Source organism: Leptonychotes weddellii, chromosome 4, assembly GCF_054177405.1.
Source record: "Leptonychotes weddellii isolate Sample4059 chromosome 4, ASM5417740v2, whole genome shotgun sequence".
NCBI classification, from domain to species: domain Eukaryota; kingdom Metazoa; phylum Chordata; class Mammalia; order Carnivora; family Phocidae; genus Leptonychotes; species Leptonychotes weddellii.
Window position 1 is genome coordinate 52721193 of NC_138372.1, and position 22286 is coordinate 52743478.

General features: G+C 35.1%; 1 protein-coding gene across 1 annotated transcript in view; it reads left to right on the forward strand.

The window, feature by feature from the left end:
- Nucleotides 1-22286, forward strand: part of LRRC7 (leucine rich repeat containing 7) — a 508503-nt gene that overhangs the window by 335315 nt on the left and 150902 nt on the right. Inside the window, exons 8-10 of the mRNA XM_081818633.1 lie at nucleotides 6736-6756; nucleotides 7829-7849; nucleotides 16693-16723. Coding sequence (XP_081674759.1) covers nucleotides 6736-6756; nucleotides 7829-7849; nucleotides 16693-16723 — 73 coding nt within the window. The remainder of the gene's footprint in view (nucleotides 1-6735; nucleotides 6757-7828; nucleotides 7850-16692; nucleotides 16724-22286) is intronic.

Below are 22286 nucleotides of genomic sequence, written 5' to 3' on the forward strand. Positions count from 1 at the left end.
TATGGTAGCTCTATTTTCAACTTTTTGAGGAACCTCCATACAGTTTTCCAGAGTGGCTGCACCAGCTTGCATTCCCACCAACAGTGTAGGAGGGTTCCCCTTTCTCCGCATCCCCGCCAACATCTGTCGTTTCCTGACTGGGTTATTTGTTTTTTGGGTGTTGAAATGCATCAGTTCTTTATATACTTTGGATACTAACCCTTTACTGGGTATGTGTCATTTGCAAATATCTTCTTCCATGCCTTTTAATTTTATTTATATAGGGGATTTCTAATGTAAAACTGCTTTTGCATCCCTGAAAGAAATGCAACATAATCATGATATGTTGATGATCCTGACCTTCTATATAAATTACATTCAGTTTAATCTTTTCTGGGATTTTTTAAATGCTATTCTCATGTGTTTGATTTTTATACATTATTCTTGTGTGCTTTCTTTATCTATGGGTTTATGTTTTTCATCAATTTTAAAAAATTATCAGTCCTTATCTCCTCAAATGTTTCCTTTTATCTATGTGTTCTGTATCTTCCTCTGGAATTTGGACTAAATATGAATATGATTATAATATCATAAGTGATTTTAAAATGCTATTTTAATAATTATTTTATAAGGTCTTTTTTTAGAAAAGTAACCAGATAAAGGGTAATTTAAAAGATGCTTATTTCATCTCCTCAAAGGAAGTCTTTCTGCCTCTCTACCTAAAATTATCCAGTATTAATTTTCCAGAATTTGAAGTATGATAGATCATTTTAAGAGTATTGTCAACTCTTTGAACTATTTAATGTACCAGTTACTGACAGAAACATTTCTAAATTATAGGCCGCTCGCTCTGGATTAAAGAACACAACATGAATTTTAAAAAACAAACAGCTAAATACAGGAACAAAAATATTTAAAGAGTAATATATATATATTTTATGCGATGAAAAAATTTAATTTTTTAAAAGACAATGCAAAGATTGATTATATTTAAAGTCTAGCGAATTCATCAGGAAATGAGAAGTATCATTCTGACTATCTAATATTTGAGACAGTATGTCAAGCAGTCTTTATAAAAACATTTCATAAATTCAGCCATCTGTGAACTATATTAAAGGATTGATATCCCGTAAAACTTCTCCTTAGAAAAGCTTAAAAAATATTCTGCACTCTGCAAATCACCATTTTGAATGCTTAGTAAGGCTACAGATCACCATAAGCAAGAATTTCTAATATCAGTATTCAAACTGAATTACTTTTATTGTTTTTTTCACTTTATTTGTAGGGTTATATAAAAATTTCAAATAGATAAATAAAGAATGGAGACCCTGAGAAGAAATGCCAGTAGTTGTACAGAATTTGGGTGGAAAGGTTTTACTCTAGCCTTCAAGATTCTTCCAGCTGGTCTAAGAATTAATTTGACATCAGACAGATTAACAGGAGAAAAAAAAAGTTTAATTGACTGTGTACAGAGTCCCAGTAAAGAAATTGAGGCCCAAAGAAATGACCAAAGCAGGCAGTTTTTATGCTTTTTAGACAAAAAGACAATAAATCTGTATGAAATTGGCAAGACAAAACTTATATTGGGGGGTTTCAGTTGGTAAGGAATGCTAAACAGAATTTGGGCTAGGCTGAAATAGTAAATTAGCAAAAATGCAAGCTTTGTTTATACAGCTTTCTTTGCTCTGAGTTCCCTATCTCTGGTAATAAGAATGGCTCTACCTCCTGGTAGAGGGATGGGAGACTTATCTCCTGGTTTCTAGAGACAAAAAGGAGTCAGAATGTTTTTACACTTAAGTAACTTCTGGTTCAAAATAATCAGTATGCCAAAGTGGTACATTTTGGGCTATCTCCCCTTGGCTCCTACAATGGAATATTTGTTTGGGCTATATAAATAATACAAATGTGTTTTCATAGAAATTTGAAATAACCAAGTATTTTAGCTACTGATTTAACTTATAATTTAAATTGATGAGAATTAAACTAAACTCATTCTACTAAAAGCATAGCCATTGGCTTCACCTCCTTATTTTGCTCAAGTTGTGCTCATTTTTAATTAGCTAGGATGCATGTATACCTGAGGCAAGCACTGTATTTGCATATCTAGCAATTTCCTCCATAAGTAATTACAGTGTAGATTTGCCATACCTACTAATCAAGTTTTGTCAATTACTTTTTCAGATAAAGCTTAGAAAAAAGAACAAAATAGTAAAATACAATTTGCAATCCTATAACTGTTTTTAGGAAAAACATTTGAGGCATCCTAATTATTAACTCCTCCATTTCCTGCATTTGTAGAATTACGTAGGACATTGGTTGTAGATGTACGTCACAGGCATTGCCAAAGGTTATTAATAGATCAAGAGAAACTTGAGAAATGAAACATTTTTTTAAATTATTAGAGGTATATCAATTTCTGCGTCAGTCAAGGCCCAGTCAGGGGGTGGAAATGACATCAATTGTTTAACTAAGGAAATTTAATATAAAGGACAGTTACTCATGTCTTAGGAAACTGAGAGGACAGAAAGGGGACACTGTAGGAAGCAGCTAGCACCTCTAGGGTAGAGATCAAAGGGAAGAGGGTAGTGTATGGGACTCAGGCCTGTAAAGAGGCTGGTACTGGTGTCCCTGAGGGGCCATGATAAGGCTGGTTCTAGGTGTGTGGGAAAACTATAGACTGAGAACTGCTGCTGTTGCTGACGCTTAGTGTCACCGCAAAGAGAACTGTTGCTGTTGAGATGCTAAAATGACCAGGAATTAAATAGAAGGAGCACACCTCATCTTCCTCCTCTAGCTTTCCAGTCTCTCTCCAGTCCACCCAACTGTCAGTGCCTGACAAAATAGAAATGTTGTTAACCTCAGAATTGCCAGCTAGGATATAGAGAAGTGGGCCCCCTGCTGAGAGGCAAGAGCTTACACATTTAAAATAAAACAAATGTAAAGAAATAATGATAATAAATAAATAAAATAAAACAAATGTTTACTTTTGTGGACTCCATTTTGGCATCATTTCCTCCGGATAGTTTTCCCTGCACTTAGCGGAGCACCATGCCCCCAACGGGCACTTGATAAATGTTTTTGAGTGAATGAATGAATCATTTGATTTTAAAGTAAATAGTTCAGTCAATTCTCATCATCAGAATCATGCCTATATAAACTGGAAATTTTTAATTCAAACTAAACAATAATAGAGGTGGGGGAAATACTTTAGTTTACCTGAAAAGCAATCATTCTACAATTAGATATCCTTTAAAGAATCAATTTCAATTCACTTTGAGACAAACTTCCAAGTGAGTTTCTCTATGAAACTCTAAAGTACACAATTCACCACTGTGATCAATAAGTAAATAAAACTGTATTTCCACTAACTCTGGAATTTGAAAGGAATCCTTGATGAAGCATTCGATTAAAATGTATTTTCTGACTGAAAATAATTGTAGAGGCTTTTCATCGTAAGAATCAAATTGGGGTCTCCACATTTATAAATACCACATCTGTTGACCTAGGGCTTTAATAAGCAAACTCCAATGTCATATATGCAAATAAAGAAGCTCATTTTGTTGCTTTCAGACTTTCCCTTCCCTACCAATAAAATAAGTCATCTCTGCCTGTTTTCAAAGGCAGCAGTGTTTCCCTCATTGCCATTTCTCATTACTGCAATATCATGACTAGCTACCATGAATGGAATTAATTAGCTCTGTTTGCCTTTCCATAAATAGATTTTTCTAAGAATGGCATATATCTCAATGTAGTCAAGTATCCTGGTGTTTCTGTCAAACGTTTCTACCAGAGAAATTAAAGAAAAAAGAAATATCCCTAATTGAACCGGGGTAAACTACATTAAGTAAGAGTATACATTTATAATCAAGGCTTTACAAAGAAAACAGAAGTATTATGCAATTATGGAGTAAACCCAAGAGTATATTCCTGAGTTGTGAATAGGGATTATGAATCACCCAAAAAAATAACAAAAAACTGTATTTAAAGTAATCAAACTAAACTTTACTTCTTCCTCCCTTATGTGCTGAAATGGTAATATTTGGGCATATGATCTGAAATTGAATTAATAGAAAAAATGTATTTGATTTCAGGTTTACAGTAAACCGAAACTAAAAGACAATGAAAACATCAAGGAGAAATATAAAAGAAGAGGGATGGATAGAGTTGTGTGTTTATGAAAGGTGTAACTTGTTAGGGTAGCTAGGGAAGCTTCACTCAGAAGGTGACATTTTAGTAAAAACCTAAAGTAGATGAGGGAGTGAGCCATGCAAATAGCTGGGTAGAAGATAGTTCTAGACAGAGGAAACAGGAATTATAAATACCTGAGATGAGAACAAAACTGATATGTGAACAGCAAAGAAGACTAAAATGAGTGGAATAGAATAAGTTAGAAGAATAGGTGATAAATTAATTGTGGGGGGAAGGGAGGGTAGATAGATAGAATCCTATAAGAAATTTTAAGGATTTTGCATCTTATTCTGAATAAAATGGAAGCCCTTTGGAAGGTTTTGAACAGTGGAACCTGTGGCCTGACATATTAAGTTATATTACATCACATTGCATTATATTACAGTGCATGTTATATTACATGTTACATGAATAACATTACATGAATTACATTACGTTATGTGAATTACATTACATGAATTACATTACATTACATTACATTATATTACATTACATTACATTACATTACATTACATTACATTACATTACATTACATTACATTACCAGGATCACTTTGACTGTTATGTTGAGAATAAGTGGAAAGTGGGGCAAGGTGAAGTCAAAGAGACTAGTTAGAAAGTTATTGCAATAATATAGGCAAGAAATAATAGTGTCCTAGATTGAGGTAGTAGCAGTGGAGGTGGTAAGGAGTTGATTTCTGGGTAAATTTGAAAGATATGGCCAAGAGTAGAATCTGAATTTGTAAACTGGGGATACCCCCTTTCAATAAGTAATACAAAAATTAGGAATACATAATTGATTACAAAAGTGAAATGCTTACTTAAGGTGGAAAAAGAAACTGAATTTTAAATTACAAATTGAAGTTAATAAAATACAACTTTGAAAAGCTAACAAATGCCATAAACATCATTAAGTCCAGGAAAATAACATAATAACACACATCTATTATGCTCTTTTTCTCCCTATGCTTTGGCTTCATGCTCTTTGACAGCCTTCACATGACATATATCTTATAATATCATTTTCTATGAAGATAATAGTAATCCAATCTTTAGCATGATTTCTATTACTGATAATTCAGAAACATTCATTTCAGCTTTACAATTTTTCACTGATATGCCTTATAAAGTTTTAGGATTGTTGACAAATTTGGGAAAACCTCTGGCTCCATACATTTCAAGCCTGTTTCTCTTCCTCCACCAACATACTTCTGGTGGTGGGAACCAAAGGGTATGTTCATGTTCAGTATTTCTTCTGGCCCTACACTTTCATGTCATGATGGTCACGGGAGTTTGCACAATGGGCAGGAGTATTACTGGAAGTCTTTTATACCCTAGATAGTTAGCAACAAGGTAACTATATACAAACAAGATTGAAAATCATATAAATATATTCCACCAAGCCTATATTCCAATGCATCTTCCTTATATCCAGCTCCCCAAAATGTCTATGGCCATTCCATCACTACATGACATGAGGGAAACTGCAACATAGGGGAAGTCAGGGTAAAAATTATAGTTAAATTGTTTTACTTTTAACTCAGCATTCCAGGACAAGGCATAAACCTGTATCCCTTTCCTATTGCTGAATGACCACAAACCTTAGTGACTTAAAACAATACGAATTTATTATCTTATAGTTCTGGAGGTCAGATGTCTTAAAATTAGCATATCATTAAAAAATTAGCATATCATCATGGGTTTTTTCCTTCCAGGATTCATGGGAGAATCCGTGCCTTTTCTTTTCCAGCCTCTAGAGGCTGCCTACATTCCTTCACTAGTGGCCCCTTTCTCACATCATTTCATTCTCTGTATCAGATAGTACATCTCCTACTCTTGACTGCTTCCATTATTACATTTCTTTCTCTGCCTTCTCTGACCCTCCTGCCTCCCTCTTACAAGAACCTTTGTGGTTACATTGGGGCCACCCAAGTAATCCAGGATAATCTCTTTGTCTTGAGAGCCTTAAGTTAATCATATCAGCAAATTCTCTTTTACCATGTAAGGTAACATATTCACAGGTTCTGGGGATCAGGACGTGGGCATCATTGGAAGTTCATTATTAAGGCTACCACGGTCTGGCCTCTGTTTGCAAAGATTCATGTCTGACCCACGTGAAAATGCACCCACCCCAACCCAAGTTCCTCAGAAGTCTCATCCATTACAACGTTGACTCAAGTACAAAATCTCATCTAAATCTCATCTGCTCAGAAGTCCCAAATTTCATCATCTAAAGCATCTAAATTAGGCATGGGTAAAGTTCCGGGTATAGTCCATCCTGGAGCAGAGTTCCTCTCCATCTGTAGACCTGTGACTCTAGAAAACAGTTCATCTGCTTCCAAAATACAGTTGTGGAATAGGCATGGGATAATAGTTATATAGACATACCCATACAAAAATGGAGAGGGGTGGGGAATAGGAGTACAAGAGGAGTGTACCCTCAGAACCGTTTCAGAATCCAACCAGGAAAACTCCATTAGGTTTCAAGACCTGGGAATAACCCCTGTGGCTCAAGATTTATTGCTCTGTGCCTATAGCTCCACCCTTTTAGTCATCCTTCCTTTTCCAGGAAGGTACACAAGTTTTTGCAGTCAAGTAGATTGAACAACCTGTTTCCTACCTCTAGAATTTTAGGAGTCTTGTGGTCTTCTCTCATTTTGTCCTCTCTCTCCCTTTCAGCCCATGCTGGCAGTATTTCTGTTGATGCAACAGTCTTAAGAACTTTGTATATCTTATATATCTTGATGATTTCTTCACTTCTACTAACACTGTGTTCGAGGCAATCTAGGCTTTTTCTGTCACAAATTTATAGCCAGAATTTTTCTAGTTTCTATCCCCTGCCCAATTCCAAAGCCACTTGCACATTTTTAGTTATTCATTATGGCAGTAACCCACTTCCAAGTTTCAACATATAATTCCCATCATTGAACTGTAACAAATTATGACAAATTGAGTGGCTTAATACAACACAAATTTATTATTTTAAAGTTCTGTAGGTGTCATTAAGGCTGTGTTCCTTCAGGAGGCTCTAGAGAAGTATCCATTTTCTCTCTTTTTCCAGCTTCTGGAGTCTGTGGCCCCTACCTTGCACCACGTCAGCTTCTGTTTCTGTCGTCATATCTCCATTTTTGCCTTCTCTGATCTTCCAGCCCCCCCACTTATAAGGACACTTGTGACTATATTGGATAATCTTGTATAACCCAGGATAATCTCTCCTCTTCATTTCAAGATCTTTGAATTAATCATACCTCTATTCTGTTTTTCCATGTAAGATAACATATTCAGTTTCTGGGGATTAGGATGTGCACATTTATAGGGAGCCATTATTCACTTGACCACACTACCCCCCAAAATTTAAAGCACATGTCCACATAAAACCTTATATATGAATATTCATAGCAGCATAGTCATAATAGCTAAAAAGTGGAAAAAATCCAAAGTGGATAAACATGATATAGTTTACCCATACAACAGAATATTTGGCAATAAAAAAAATGAAGGACTGATATAGATGAACCTTAAAAACAGTGTAGTATGTGAAAGAAGCCAGAAACAAAAGGCTATGTATTACATGATTGCATCTATATGAAATGTCCGTATTAGACAAATCCATAGTGACAGAAAATAGATTTGTAATTTCCAGGGTCTTAGAGGAAAGGGAGAATGGCAAGATTGAGTATGGGGTTTTTTGGGGGAGGTGATGAAAATGATCTAGAATTAGATAGTTGTTACGGTTGCACAACTTTGTAAGTATACTAAAAGCCACTTAACTTTATATTCTAAAAAGGTGAAATTTATGGTATGTGAATTATGTTTCTATTTTTGAAATCTTAAAAAAGAAAACTATCTTAATTTTGCAAGTTGCACAAAATGTAGCCATGTGAACACACTGCCAGGCTTCCTTCCAGGATCTGGGAAGGAGTTCATGCAAGTGAGAGGCCTGATAGTTTGAACATCATTAACTTTAAAGTAATTCTGCCTCTAGGTAGAAGCAACAGGATTTGTTGACAGATTGGATATCAGGAATGAGAGGGATAGGAGTTAATAATGACTTCATGAATTGAGACCTAAGAAACTAAAAGGCGAAATTTCTACTTCTCAATAGACTACTGTACCAGATGCAAGGTGGTTATTTATTTTTTCAGCTCTTTTTTTGTTTTAATTGTGGGGAAAAAGCACATAACATTAGCTACCCTCTTAACACATTTTTAAGTATACAGTACTATATTTCACTATATATTTATCATTAAGTATAAGCACAATGCTGTACAGCAGATCTCTAGAACTTTTTCGTCTTGCATAACTGAAGCTTTGCACCCAGTGAACAGCAGCTCCCCATGTATTCTTCCCCCTGGAAACCACCATTCTACTTTCTGCTTCTATGGGCTTGAATAATTTAGATACCTCATGTAAGTACAATCATGTAGCATTTGTCCTTCTGTGGCTGACTTATTTCACAAGGCATAACGTCCTCAAAGTTCATCCATACTGTCACACATTCCAGAATCTCCTTTTTCTAAGGCTGATTAATATTTATATAAATATATACCATTTATATATATTTATACCAAATATACATTTTCTTTATTCATTTCACTGTCCATAGACGTTTACATTATTTCCACATTTTGGCTATTATGAGTAGAGTTGAAATAAACATGGGACTGCAAATAAATATTTGAGAGATTTCAATTCTTTTTGATATATATCCAGAAGTGGGACTGCTGGATCATATATATGGCAGTTCTATTTTTAATTTTTTAAGGCACCTCCATACTGTTTTCCACAGTGGCTTCACCATTTTACATTCCCACTAACAGTGCATGAGAGTTTTAGTGTCTCCATATCCTTACCAACATGTATGATTTTTGTTTTGTTTTGTTGATAATGGCTATCCTAATACATGTGAGGTGATCTCCTTATGGTTTTTATTTGCATTTCCCTGATGATTAGTGATGTTGAGCATCTTTTCATACACTTGCTGGACATTTATATGTCTTCTTTCGAGAAAGGTCTATTCAAATTCTCTGTCCATATTTTAATTGGGTCTTTTCCCAGTTGGGTTGTAGGAATGCCTTCTATATTTTGAATAGTAATTCTTTATCAGATATGTGATTTGTGAATATTTATTTTCATTCCTTAGGTTGCCTTTTTACTCTGTTGATTGTTTTCTTAGCTGTGCAGTTAGTTTAATGTACTCCCTCTTGTCTATTTCTGCTTTTGTTGTCTGTGCTTTTGATATTATATCCAAGAAATCATTGCTAAAACCCACATCATGAAGTTTACATCCTGTTTTCTCCTAGGAATATTGTTTCAGGGCTAACATTTGGGTCTTTAACCCATTTTGAGTTGATTTTTGTGTATAGTGTAAGATAAAGGTCCAGTTGCACTTTTACATGCAGATATCCAGTTTTCCCAACACCGTTTGTTGGAGAGACTATCCTTTCCACATTGTGCATTGTTAAACACTTTTTGAAGATAATTTTTGAGTGGATTTATTTCTGGGCTCTCTATTCTGTTCCCTTGGTCCATATGTCTCTCTTCATGCTAGTACCTTACTGTTTTAATTACTATAGCTTCATAATGTTTTGAAAGCAGGAAGTGTGAGACCTTCAACTTTGTTCTTCTTTCTCAAGATTGACTTGGCTCTTTGGGATCCTTTGTGGTTCCATAGAAATTTTAGGATTGCTTTCTATATTTCTGTAAAAAAAAGTCATTGCGATTTTTATAGTGATTGCATTGAATCTGTAGATCAAGTATTTCACCATGTTGGTTAAGTTTATTTCTAAGTATTTTATTTTGATTCAATTATAAGTGGGATTAATTTCCTAATTTCCTTTTCAGATATTTCATTGATAGTGTAAAGAAATGCAACTTTTTTTTAAGGGTTTTATTTTTGTCAGTAAACTTTAGACCCAACGTGGGGCTTGAACTCAAGTCCCCAAGATCAAGAGTCACATGCTTTACTGACTGAGCCAGCCAGCCCCCCATGACTTATTTTTGAATGTTGATTTTGTACCTATAACTTTGTTCAGTTTGTTTATTAGTTGTAACAGGTGTTTTGGTGGAGTCAAGGTTTCCTACATCTAAATCATGTCATCTGAAAACAGATAATTTTACTTCTTCCTTTCTGATTTGAATGCTTTTTAATCTTATTCTTGCCTATATCCTCTAAGATTTCCACTACTATGTTAAATAGAGGTGGTGAGAGCAGGCATCCTTGCCTTGATCATGACCTTAGAAGAAAAGGTTTTTTTTCACCATTGAGTATAATGTTAGGTGTGGGATTTTCACATATGGCTTTTATTATGTTGAGATACTTTCTTTTTATTCCTAGTCTGTTGAGTGTTTTTATCATAATAGATGTTGAATTTTGTCAATGCCTTTTCTGCATCTATTAAGATGATTTTGTTATTTGATTGTTTGTTATGCTAAAGTGGTGTATCATGTTGATTGATTTTCATATGCTAAAACATTCTTGCATCTTCGGGATAAATCCCACATGGTCATGGTGTGTTATTCTTTTAATGTGCTATTGAATTCAGTTAGCTAGTGTTTTGTTGAGGATTTTTTGAGTTATGTTCATCAGGGCTTGTGGCCTTTGGTTTTCTTTTCTTGCAGTATACTTTGCCTGGTTTTGGCATCAGGGTAATGTTGTCATCAGTCTTTTGGAGAGATTGGAAAGGATTGGTTTAATTCTTCTATACATGTTCGGTAGAATTAACCAGTAAAACTCTCTGATCCTGGATTTTCTTTGTTGGAAGGTTTTGATTACTGATTCAATCTCCTTATTTGTTATTGGTCTGTTCAGGCTTTCTAATTCTTCATAATTCAGTCTTGGTAGGTGGTATGTTTCTAGGAATTTATCCATTTCTTCTAGAAAATGTCCAAAATGTTGGTGTTTATTGGTTCATAGTAGTTTCTTATAATTGTTTTTATTTCTGTGGCATCTGTTGTAATGTCTTCTCTTTCATTTCATAGTTCATTTATTTGAGTTTTCTCTTTTTTTCTTAGTCTAGTCAAACAGATGTCCATTTGTTGATCCTTTCAGAAAAACAACTTTTAGTTTCATTGATTTTTTCCTATTATTTTTCAGTTCTCTATTTCATTTAGCTCTGCTCTAATTTTTATTATTCTTTCTTTTTGCTAACTTTGGGCTTTGTTTTCTTTTTTGTAGTTCTTTGTGGTATGAAGTTAGGGTGTTCATTTGAGATCTTTCTTCTTTTTTTAATATGGGTATTTAGCACTATAAAATTCCCTCATATTACTGCTTTCGCTGCATCCCATGAGTTTTGATATGTTATGTTTTCATTTTTGTTTTTCTCCAGATATTTTCTAATTTCTTCTCTGGCCTATTGGTTGTTCAGGAGTGTGTTATTTAATTTGCACATATTTGTGAATTTTCTAGTATTCTTCCTGCTGTCAATTTCTAGTTTCATGCCATCTGGTGATAAAATATACTTGGTATTATTTTATCTTCTTAAATTTATTAAGACTTGTTTTGTTACCTAATATGTGGTCTATCCCAGAGAATGTTTCATGTGCACTTGAGAAGAATGTGTGTTCTGCTGCTATTGGGTGAAATGTTTCTATATGCCTGGTAGGTCCATTTGGTCTATAGTGTTATTTGAGTCCTGTGTTTCCTTATTGATCTTCTGTCTGAATGTTCTATCCATTAGTAAAAGTGGGGTTTTAAAATCCTTTATTATTACAAGGCCATCTATTTCTGCCTTCAATTCATTCAATATTTTCTTTATACATTTGGATTTTCTGATATTAGGTGCGTATGTATTTATAGTTATGATATCTTCTTGGTTGAATGACCCTTTTATCATTATATAACTTATTTCTTTGTCTCTTGGCAGTATTTAATTTAAAGACTATTTTGTCTGATATATGTATGATTGCCCATATTTTCTTTTGGTTACCATTTGCGTGGAATATCTTTTCCCATTCATTCACTTTCAGCCTATGTGTGTCTTTAAATCTAAAGTGAGTCTTATGTAGACAGCATATGGTTTTTATATCCATTCAGCCCAAAAACAAAACAACACCAAAACAAACCCAAAAGCCATGATGCCATGTTTTTGATTGGGGAGTTTAATGCACTTATATTAAAGTAATTGTTGATCAGGAATGACTTACTATTACCACTTTGTTAAATTTTTTGTGTCTGCTTTGTAGCTCTTTTGTCTTTTTACTCTTGTGGGCTTCCTTTGTGTTTTGTTAATTTTTTTGTAGTGACATATTTTATTGTGTGTGTGTGTGTGTACTACAGGTGTTTTCTTTGTTTTTACTATGGAGCTTACAAAAACATCTTATAATTGTGAGAATTTATTTTAAACTAATAACCTCTTGATTTCAATTGTACACAAAAAACTACACTTTTATTTCTCCCTCCCTACACTTTGTTATTGATATCACAAATTACATCTTTTTATATTGTGTATCTATTGATATATTTTATAGTTAATCACTTTTTATACTTTTGCCATTTAACTTCAATACCAGAATTAACAGTGATTTATGCACTACTGTTACAGAATTACAGTATTCTACATTTGCCTATATATTTATATTTATCAGCAAGCCTTATACTTTTGTATGATTAATGTTGCTTTTTAGCATCTTTTCATTTCTACCTGAAGGACTCTTTTTGCAATTCTTGTAAGGCAAGTATTGAACTCTCTCAACTTTTTCTTTTGTAAAGTCTTTATTTCTCCTTCATTTTTGAGGCATAGTTTTACCAGATATAGTATTCTTAGTTGGCAGTTCTTTTCTTTTAGCACTTTGAATATACCATCACACATTATTCTGGCCTGTAAGGGCTCCTCTGAGAGATCCACTAAGAGTTATATGGATGTTCTCTTATATGAGATGTCACTTCTTTCTTGCTATTTTCAAAATTCTCTCTTTGTTTTTGACTTGATACTTTGATTACAAGGTGCCTGGGTATTGATTTCTTTAGGTTCATCTTATTGGGACGTTTATTTCTTCTTTAATTTCTTCTTTAATTTGGATGACCACTTCCTTCCGAGATTTAGGAAGTTTTCAGCCATTATTTCTTTAAATATGCTTTCTGCCCTATTGCTCTCTTATTCTTCTTCTGGGATTTCCATAATGAATATATTAATATATTTTATGGTATCCCATATGGTCCTTAAGCTTTTTACACAGTTTTTCACTCTTTTTTTTTTCTTTTTCTCCTCTGATTGGATAATTTCAAGTGACTTGTCTTTTCTTCTCCTTGATCAGTTCTGCTTTCTTCTGCTTGATCAAGTCTGCTGTTGAGGGCCTATAGTGAATTTTTCAGTTACTATATTCTCTAGCTCCAAAAATTTCTGGGTTTTTAAATATATGTATAATATTTTATATATTTATATTTATTATATTTTCTCTGTTGAAATATTTACTTTATTATTTTATTATTATATTATTTATTATTATTATATTGTTCCTTTGTTTGAGCTATATTCCCTGTTTCTTAATGTTCCATGACACTTTGTTTTGGTGACTGAACATTTGAAAAGCACCTACCTTTCCCCATTTTTTACAAACTAGTTCTGTAAAGGGGAAGACCTTCACCAATCAGCCCAAATAGAAATTTTGGGGACAAGAGATATAGTTTTAAAGGGAAAGATCAGGAGTTCTATTCTGGAAATCTGAAGTTTAATATGCCTATTACATATGCAGGTGGGGAAGTCAAGCAGTCTGTTAATTATGAGTCTAGGCAGAAGTTCAGACCAGATAGGGGCGCCTGGGTGGCTCAGTTGGTTAAGCGACTGCCTTCGGCTCAGGTCATGATCCTAGGGTCCTGGGATCGAGCCCCGCATCGAGCCCCGCATCGGGCTCCCCGCTCGGCGGGAAGCCTGCTTCTCCTTTTCCCACTCCCCCTGCTTGTGTTCCCTCTCTCGCTGTCTCTCTCTCTGTCAAATAAATAAATAAAATCTTTAAAAAAAAAAAAAAAAAGAAGTTCAGACCAGATAAATATAATATAAAAAATCTTAATATAATAATATATTAAGAAATGTCAGTGTGTATGCATATATACATATACATACATGTAATTCAAAACCATGAGACTAGATGTGATTACCAAAGGAAGGAGCATGAATAAAATGTAATAGCAACAATTTATACAGACTATAATTGTATATAATAGATAAAAGTAGAATCACTCTGGTAAAATAAGAGAGCGGTATGGTACCCAACAGTCTCCTTCTACTTTCTCTGGCTCCACAAAATGCAATTTTGTGGTTTGTATTAATAAGTTTAATTAATAATTAGGGACCATTATGAAAGGCAGAATTCTAAAATGACCCCCAAGATCTGTACCTTCTGGAATACAGAAGTCTTCTCCCAGTTATTCAATCAAACACTGATACAAGTACTGCCAGGAAGTGATTTTGCTGATGTAATTAAAGTTCCAAGTCAGCTGACCTTAGAGAGATTATTCTGGGTGATCTGACCTGATGAGGTTATTATTAAAAGGGAATGGACTCTTTTTAATTAAAAAGATTAGAAGTATGAGAGAGCCAATGGAAAAAGCCATATTTCAAGGAATGTAGCTAGCTTCTGTGATCTGAGAGTGATCCCAGCAAGGAAATACCTGACAGCAAGCAAGGAAACAGGGACCTCTCTCTTACAACCCTAAGGAACTGAATCTTGCCACATCTACATAAGCTGAAAGAGGATTCCAAGCTCCAGATGATAATGCATGCTAGTCAATACCATGATTTTAGCTTTTTGAGACCCTAAGCAGAAAACACAACCACACCATGCCCTGATTTCTGACGTATAGAACTGAGAACTAATAAATGAATGCTGGTTTAAGCTGCTAAGTTTTCAGTAACTTGTTATGCATCATTGAAAAACTAATACAGCTATATTGTATTCATTGTTTTTGCAAAGATTACAACATGTTGGATAATTGAAAGGATTTTCAAGTCTCCACAGAGCATACTCACATAAGACTTTCAATAAAGGCAAACGACACCATAGAGCAGTAAAAAGATAATGCAGGCAAGCATCAGGGGACCAAGAACCTTCCAAATACAGCTTCCCAAGATCCTTCTTATTCACACAAGGATGTGCTTCATCTCCAGATAAAAGCACCATGATTTACATGATAAATCTTAGTTTCAAGAAGGCTCCCTAAAAGTTTCCAATGGTGCTTTTTGTGTCCTTCTTTACACATAGCCAAGCCAGGCTATCTAACTGGTGATGCCAGGTATAAGCCCCAATAAACAAATCAGCCCTGGGTATCACCAGGGAAGTTTCAAACTTTAAATAGTATATTATAAATCATTAATTAGTTCACTGCCCTTATCTCAGCCAAGGGTCAGTGCCAGACTTATAGGCTTCCCCAAGAGATAAACGTAGAGCTGAACCACTTGTACTGTAAAATAATTTATCCCATACAGTTTTGTTTCCCTTTCCCTTCTTCACTCTCCCTGGGACTCCAAGCAGGATACTCCATATTGGCTATGGTAAGTGAGCAAGTAGGTAGACAAACAAGCAGATATCATTTGGGACCTTCAAGAAAGATGGCAGCAGAAGGCCCTTTTTTAGGTATCAAACCTCCAATTCAAAGTCTGCTGCTTATGCTGAGATAATTAATGCTGTGGCCAGCCACTTGTTATGAGATAGTCTAGTTGAGTTACTAGGTCTGCAGGGCACGCCTTAACCCACCATCTTTTCTAGCCATTGTCAGAGGATTCTTAGGGGATACACCCGCACTTGCCAACAAGGTATGGAGGAAGATAGACACATTATAGAATTTCACTGTTGTCTTGGTTGTACCAGCCTGAAGTTAGCTGGAATACTGCCTCCTTCTCTATCTGACCCTACTGCTCATATTAGAAGCCAATGGGAAGATCTTTAACGAGCAGTTCCAGCTAGTGAAATAACCCTAAGTACTAATCCCTGACTATCTAGAAGTCCTTCAGTTGTTCCTTATGGACTGACTATGGCCTATTTTGCTCCCGTCCCCTGCTATTTCACATCTGGAAATTTTCTTTGTCTAAATTGTTAAACTGTTTAGATTGCTCTTTAGTTACAAAAATGATCTTAATACGGTGGTATATAAAGGAAAAAGAGAAAAATCCTCTTCAATGACCTCCCAGTCTCACTCCCCAGCAGTAAACACAGTTTAATGTCTGCCGTGCCACTTTTTCTATTCATTTAAAAAGGTGCATGTGCATATGCATTTTTTCACTGAAGAACATAAAATGGGCATTGTACATCTTTTATACTTTTAAAAGTTATATATAGTTTCCTATAGTGGGCATCACATTATTTAATCTATAACCTATTGATGGACATCTATCTTGTTTCCACTATTTTGCTATTTTAATAACACAATGACCAACTCTTTACATACACATGCAAATATTTGCAAAGGATGGCTTCTTAGAGTTAGAATTGCTGGATCATTGGTTATACATATTTCATTTTAATAGATATTTTCCCTTTCAAAAGCAGTATTAATTTACACAAACTTTTGGAACTCATTAGAGAAACCAAGCAATTCTGACTTCCCAGAGGGACCCCTTTTGGTTTGTACTAAGTCAGAGGTGATTGGCATTGAATTTTTTAAAAATATAATTGAATCTACTTTGTATCTTCTATAAAATTCTCTAAGTTTCTGGCTTCTTATTTTTCCCCTTTCCTGTTTACTCGCAGCACCATTTTTTCCCTTTCATTTGTTTTCAGTTTTGTTTCTGTTTTGTCATTTTAGTGCAACTTGGGGAGAGATGGGAGATAAAACCCATTTTTACATCTGAATCAACTTACTGTTTATTCATTCAGCATACATTTACTCTGTATTTATGCAGGCACTGCAGGCACTGAGAATACAAAGATGAATAAAACATAAATTTACCTTTCAGAAATTTTGCAAGTGCAAATGATAGCACCACAATTAGCAAATAAAAGGTAGATGGAGAGATGGATTATAAAATAGAACTGAAGAGTGACTTTGGGAGTAAAGGCAGAGAGGTTCAAGGAGAGGAAAGACTTGAAAGGTAAATAAGGGAGAGAGGACAGCTCATGGGTAGAAGTTAGAAGAGTAGGCTTGGAAAGCTTGAGGTGGTCAGCTGTGGCTGGAGTACAGATTCTTTTGCAGGGTAAAGGGAAGTGAGATTAGAAAATGAATTGAAGCAAGAACATTGGGGTCTTTGAATGTCATGCTAAGAATCTGGTATTCAGCTCATGAAAGACAGATAGCCTGAAAATTGTGGAGCAGGAAAATAATTCATGTCTACAGTTTACAATATTTACAATATTCAAGTCTACATTTTACAATTTACCTCTGATACAAAAGATGAATTAATCACTCAATCAACAATATTTTATTGATAGCCTACTATGTGTCAGAAATTTTGATAGGACCTAGAACTTGAATAGGAATAGATTAAAAACAGTGATAAGTGAAAATTATTGTAATAGTTTAGGAAACAGATTATATAGCCAGAACTAAGAAATGAAGACAGAAGAAATGAAAGGCAACAAAAGGTTGGATTTAAGAAATAAAGAACTGGCAGAAAGGGGTTGGGGTGGATAAAAAGGGAAAAGAATCAGGTATGTTGCCTTTAGTTGTAACTGGGGTGAGGAACTAGAGAGAATTCTCCTAAGCAAAATAAGTCAGGCAGAGAAAGACAATTACCATATGATTTCACTCAAGTGGAATTTAAGAAACAAAACAAATGATCATAGGGGAAAATAAGAGAGAGGAAAACCAAAAAACAGACTCAACTATAGAGAACAAACTGATGGTTACCAGAGGGGAGGTCGGTGGGGGAATGGGTGAAATAGGTGATGGGGATTAAGGCGGGCATCTGTGATGAGCACTGGGTATTGTATGTAAGTGCTGAATCACTAAATCACTAAATTGTACACCTGAAACTAATATTACACTGTATGTTAGCTCATTGGAATTTAAACAAAAACTAAAAAAAAGAAAACTGCAGATTTGAATAACACTATAGAGCAAAAGATTTAACAGACATATACAGGACATTCTCTCCAACAACAGCAGAATACACATTCTTCTCAAGTGCATGTGAACCATAATGAGATATCACTTTATATCTGTCAAAATGACTATTATCAAAAAGACAAGAAGTAACAAGTTCTGGTGAGGATGTGGTTGAAAGGGATCCCTCATGCACCGTTGGTTGGAATGTAAATTGGTGCAGCCACTATGGAAAGCAATATGAAGATTCCTCAAAAAATTAAAAATTAAAACTACCATATGATTCAGCAATTCCACTTCTGGGTATCTATCTGAAGAAAACGAAAACACTAATTTGAAAAGATATATGCACCCCTATGTTCACCGCAGCATTATTTACCATATCCAAGATATGGAAACAACCTAAGTGTCCAACAGATGAATAGATAAAGAAGATATGGTATGTACACACACACACACACACACACACACACACACACACACACACCCTGGAATACTACTCAGCCATAAAAAAGCATGAAATCTGGTCTTTTGTGACAGCATGGTTGGACTTTGAGGCAATTACTCTAAGTATAATAAGTTAAAGAGAGAAAAACAAATAGCATATGATTTTACCTATATGTGGAATCTAAAAAGAAAAGCAAGGGGCACCTGGGTGGCTCAGTCATTAAGCATCTGCCTTCTGCTCAGGTCATGATCCCAAGGTCCTGGGATGGAGCCCCACGTCTGGCTCCCTGCTCGGTGGGAAGCCTGCTTCTCCCTCTCCCACTCCCCCTGCTTGTGTTCCTTCTCTCGCTGTGTCTCTCTTTGTCAAATAAATAAATAAAATCTTTAAAAAAAAAAAAAGAAAAACAAAACAAAACCTATACTCATCAATACAGAGAATAAATCGGTGGTTGCCAGAAGGGAGGAGGGTTGAGGGGGCAAAATGAGTGCAGTTTTAAAAAACAGAAGAAAATGCAAGAATCAGAAAGGGAAGAGTGCTGTGAAAAAAAAGCACAACAAATAAAAATTTTACAAACTGTAAGATATTATACAATATAATTAATTATTGTTACTATTGCTATTATTGTTGTTAGTGGGATAATTGAACCAAACTACTAGATCTTACTAGAATTTAAGTTTCACAAAATCAGAGAATTTGTTTCCCTTGTTTGCCAGTATTTCACAGAACCTCGAACATTTTCAAACAAGGGGTAGGTTTTCAGTTAATATTTATTGTCTTGTCTGGATGCATTTATTGAATGTCTTAGACATATGTGTTTGTTATGGGATGGATTAGGGATCATGGCTTTTCCTGATGAAACCGCTCCTAACCCTCTTCAATAGTCACAAATCGATGAAATATTTGAGAGCCAGTTCTTTAACTTTGAAAAAAAAAAAAACTCCAATCAAAACAAAACAAAATATTTCTTCCTTAAATCAGTAGCCCAAATAAAGCTACAACAATCAGTTATTACTTTTTTAAATATTAGAACAATTCATTTTACAGGATACTTTTTTCCATTCCAAGTATACATTTTTATATTATGCTGATAAGACAGAAATACAAATTTAAGAAAATATTTATAGTTGATGTGGAGAAAACAAAAAGAAGCATGGATCTGTAGTAAAGTTCCCAATGGGCTAGAATTTCATTATTCATTTTTAGACACCTCCAACATCCTCATAGCATGACCTCTGTGATTGTTGATCGTGACAATCTCCTCATATGCCTTATCCACATCTGCCAACAGAGTAGAGAAAATCCCAGTGGTGCATGGTCCTCCTGTATGCCATGGAAGCCTTCCTTTTGGGAACAAAAGCAATCACTCTTAATCAGTCAATGGAAATTTTTTTAACTCCTCCTGTGTGCCAAGTATTGCACTACATTCTGAAGGACTTATTAAGAAGTATGAAACATTGTCCTTCCTTCAGGAAAAGTATAAGTTTGGGGCACCTGGGTGGCTCAGTCAGTTAAGTGACTGACTTGATATCGGCTCACGTCCTGACCTCAGGGTGGTGAGATTGAGCCCTGTGTTGGGCTCCATGCTGAACGTTGATCCTGCTTGGGATTCTTTCTCTCCCTCTAATCTTCGCTCTGCTCAGGTGCATGCACAGATGCAGACACGCGTTTTCTCTGTCTCTCTCAAAAAAGAAAGAAAGAAAGAAAGAAAAGTATAAGCTTCCTGGGGAGACAAAGCATAAAAAGTAGCATATATTAAGTGTCAGATGAGTTGTCTAAGGAATAAATGTTACTCTGAGTTCTAGTACCCAAGGTTTTGTAAAGATCTGGTCCAGTTTTCCTTTCTAATGTGTTTTCCTAAATCTAAAACTACAAGAAAAATAAAAATTGTCCTTCTTGTACCTTTCACTAAGCCAAAATGAACTGCTTGCTCTTCTCTTTACACGCAGCTTGCTTTCCTGCCTCTGTATCCTTGCTTATACTAATTCTTCTTTCTGGAATATCTTTGCTTTCCCTAATCCTCATCTCTGTATTATAATTTATAAATCTTACCCTTCCTCAAGGCTCAGATCAAATGTAGCACCTCTTCAAAAATTCTCTGATGTTACTGGCTAGACATTATCTTCCCTTCCTGTAAATTCCTCTATAAAGAGATCTCCACTGCACCCATTACTTTCTTTCTTATGTTATAGTTGTCCCAATCTATGTAGGTGCATGATAACAACACAAAACCTTCCCTTCTCCCAGCCCCAGTGCATGGTGAATATTGTCCATAAGAGGATTTCTTTTCAATCCCTCAGAATCCAGTGAGGCTACCTTGTGGTTGCAGTGCATCCAGTACTATTGACTATTCTCTATGGTCCCTGAAACCATTTCACAAGCCTGTTCTATTTTTTTTAATGTAATAGTTACAAAATATTTTATTTGTATTGTGACTAACCACCTGCCCTAGCTAGGATGTGAGCTCCTTGAGGGTAGAGAACTTTTACATTCATCTTAGTAACCCTTATGTATAAGCAGTGTGTATTAAAGAAACATTCTCAAATTACCATTGACACTTAAAAATTTAAAAACTTAGATTTCTGGATCACGCTGTTAGAAATTCTGATTCAGTGGGTTTCATGTGAAGCTCAGGAATCTACATTTTATCAAACTTCTTAGATGATTCTTATCCACAGTAAATTTGAAAATGGTTACCAGTTAATAAGTATTTCTTAAATGAATGCTGACTTATTTTCTCTCTTAAACTATAGCATCATAAGGAAAAGACTTCATGTTTGTTTCTCTTGTCTACGGCCTAGCTATTTGAACATAGATTCTCAAACTCTGTGGAATTGATGTATGTTAATGGGATCCTGATGATTGGTATAATTTTTAAAAGTTTTCCATTAGACACAGGATTTGCTGGGCTTTGAAGAATGAATTGGATTTGGATAGGTGGGGAGGGAAAAGAGGGGATTGACAAGATCATAGGAATGGATGAAGATGAGGAAACACAAAAGCATGCTGAAGGTTTGTGATTAGATTATTTTAACAAGAGCAGAGGTTCTTGTGGCAAAGGAATGAAAGATGAGGCTGCCTCCCCACTCTATAAAATAAACCTTTGTTAGCAGAACTCTCACTTTCATTTTAATTTAATAAAAGCAAAAATAAGTGGTTTTGATGTGATTAATGACCAACAAGGGTGATACAGTGCTGACTTGGCAAGCATCCACCTCCATGGCACATGCAGAAGTACAAGATTTAATACAGAATTAACCTGCCCAAGCATCTGTTCACAGCTCCATATGAAAAAGAAAAAAATAGACCAAAGCATATGTTACAAGTTGAAGTCTGGACAACTTTTTTTTTTCATTATATTGATTGGAATTCACATTTTTAGCAAAATCCCTTATTGACTTGTTCATGTGAATTTGAATATTAAATAACCATAATAATGATAAAGCAAAATTTTTTAAAAAGCATTCTTGTTCAGAATGAAGCGGGGGAAATCGGAGGGGTAGACGAACCATGAGAGACGATGGACTCTGAAAAACAAACTGAGGATTCTAGAGGGGAGGGGGGTGGGAGGATGGGTTAGCCTGGTGGTGGGTATTGAGGAGGGCACATTCTGCATGGAGCACTGGGTGTTATGCACAAACAATGAATCATGGAACACTTCATCTAAAACTAATGATGTAATGTATGGGGATTAACATAA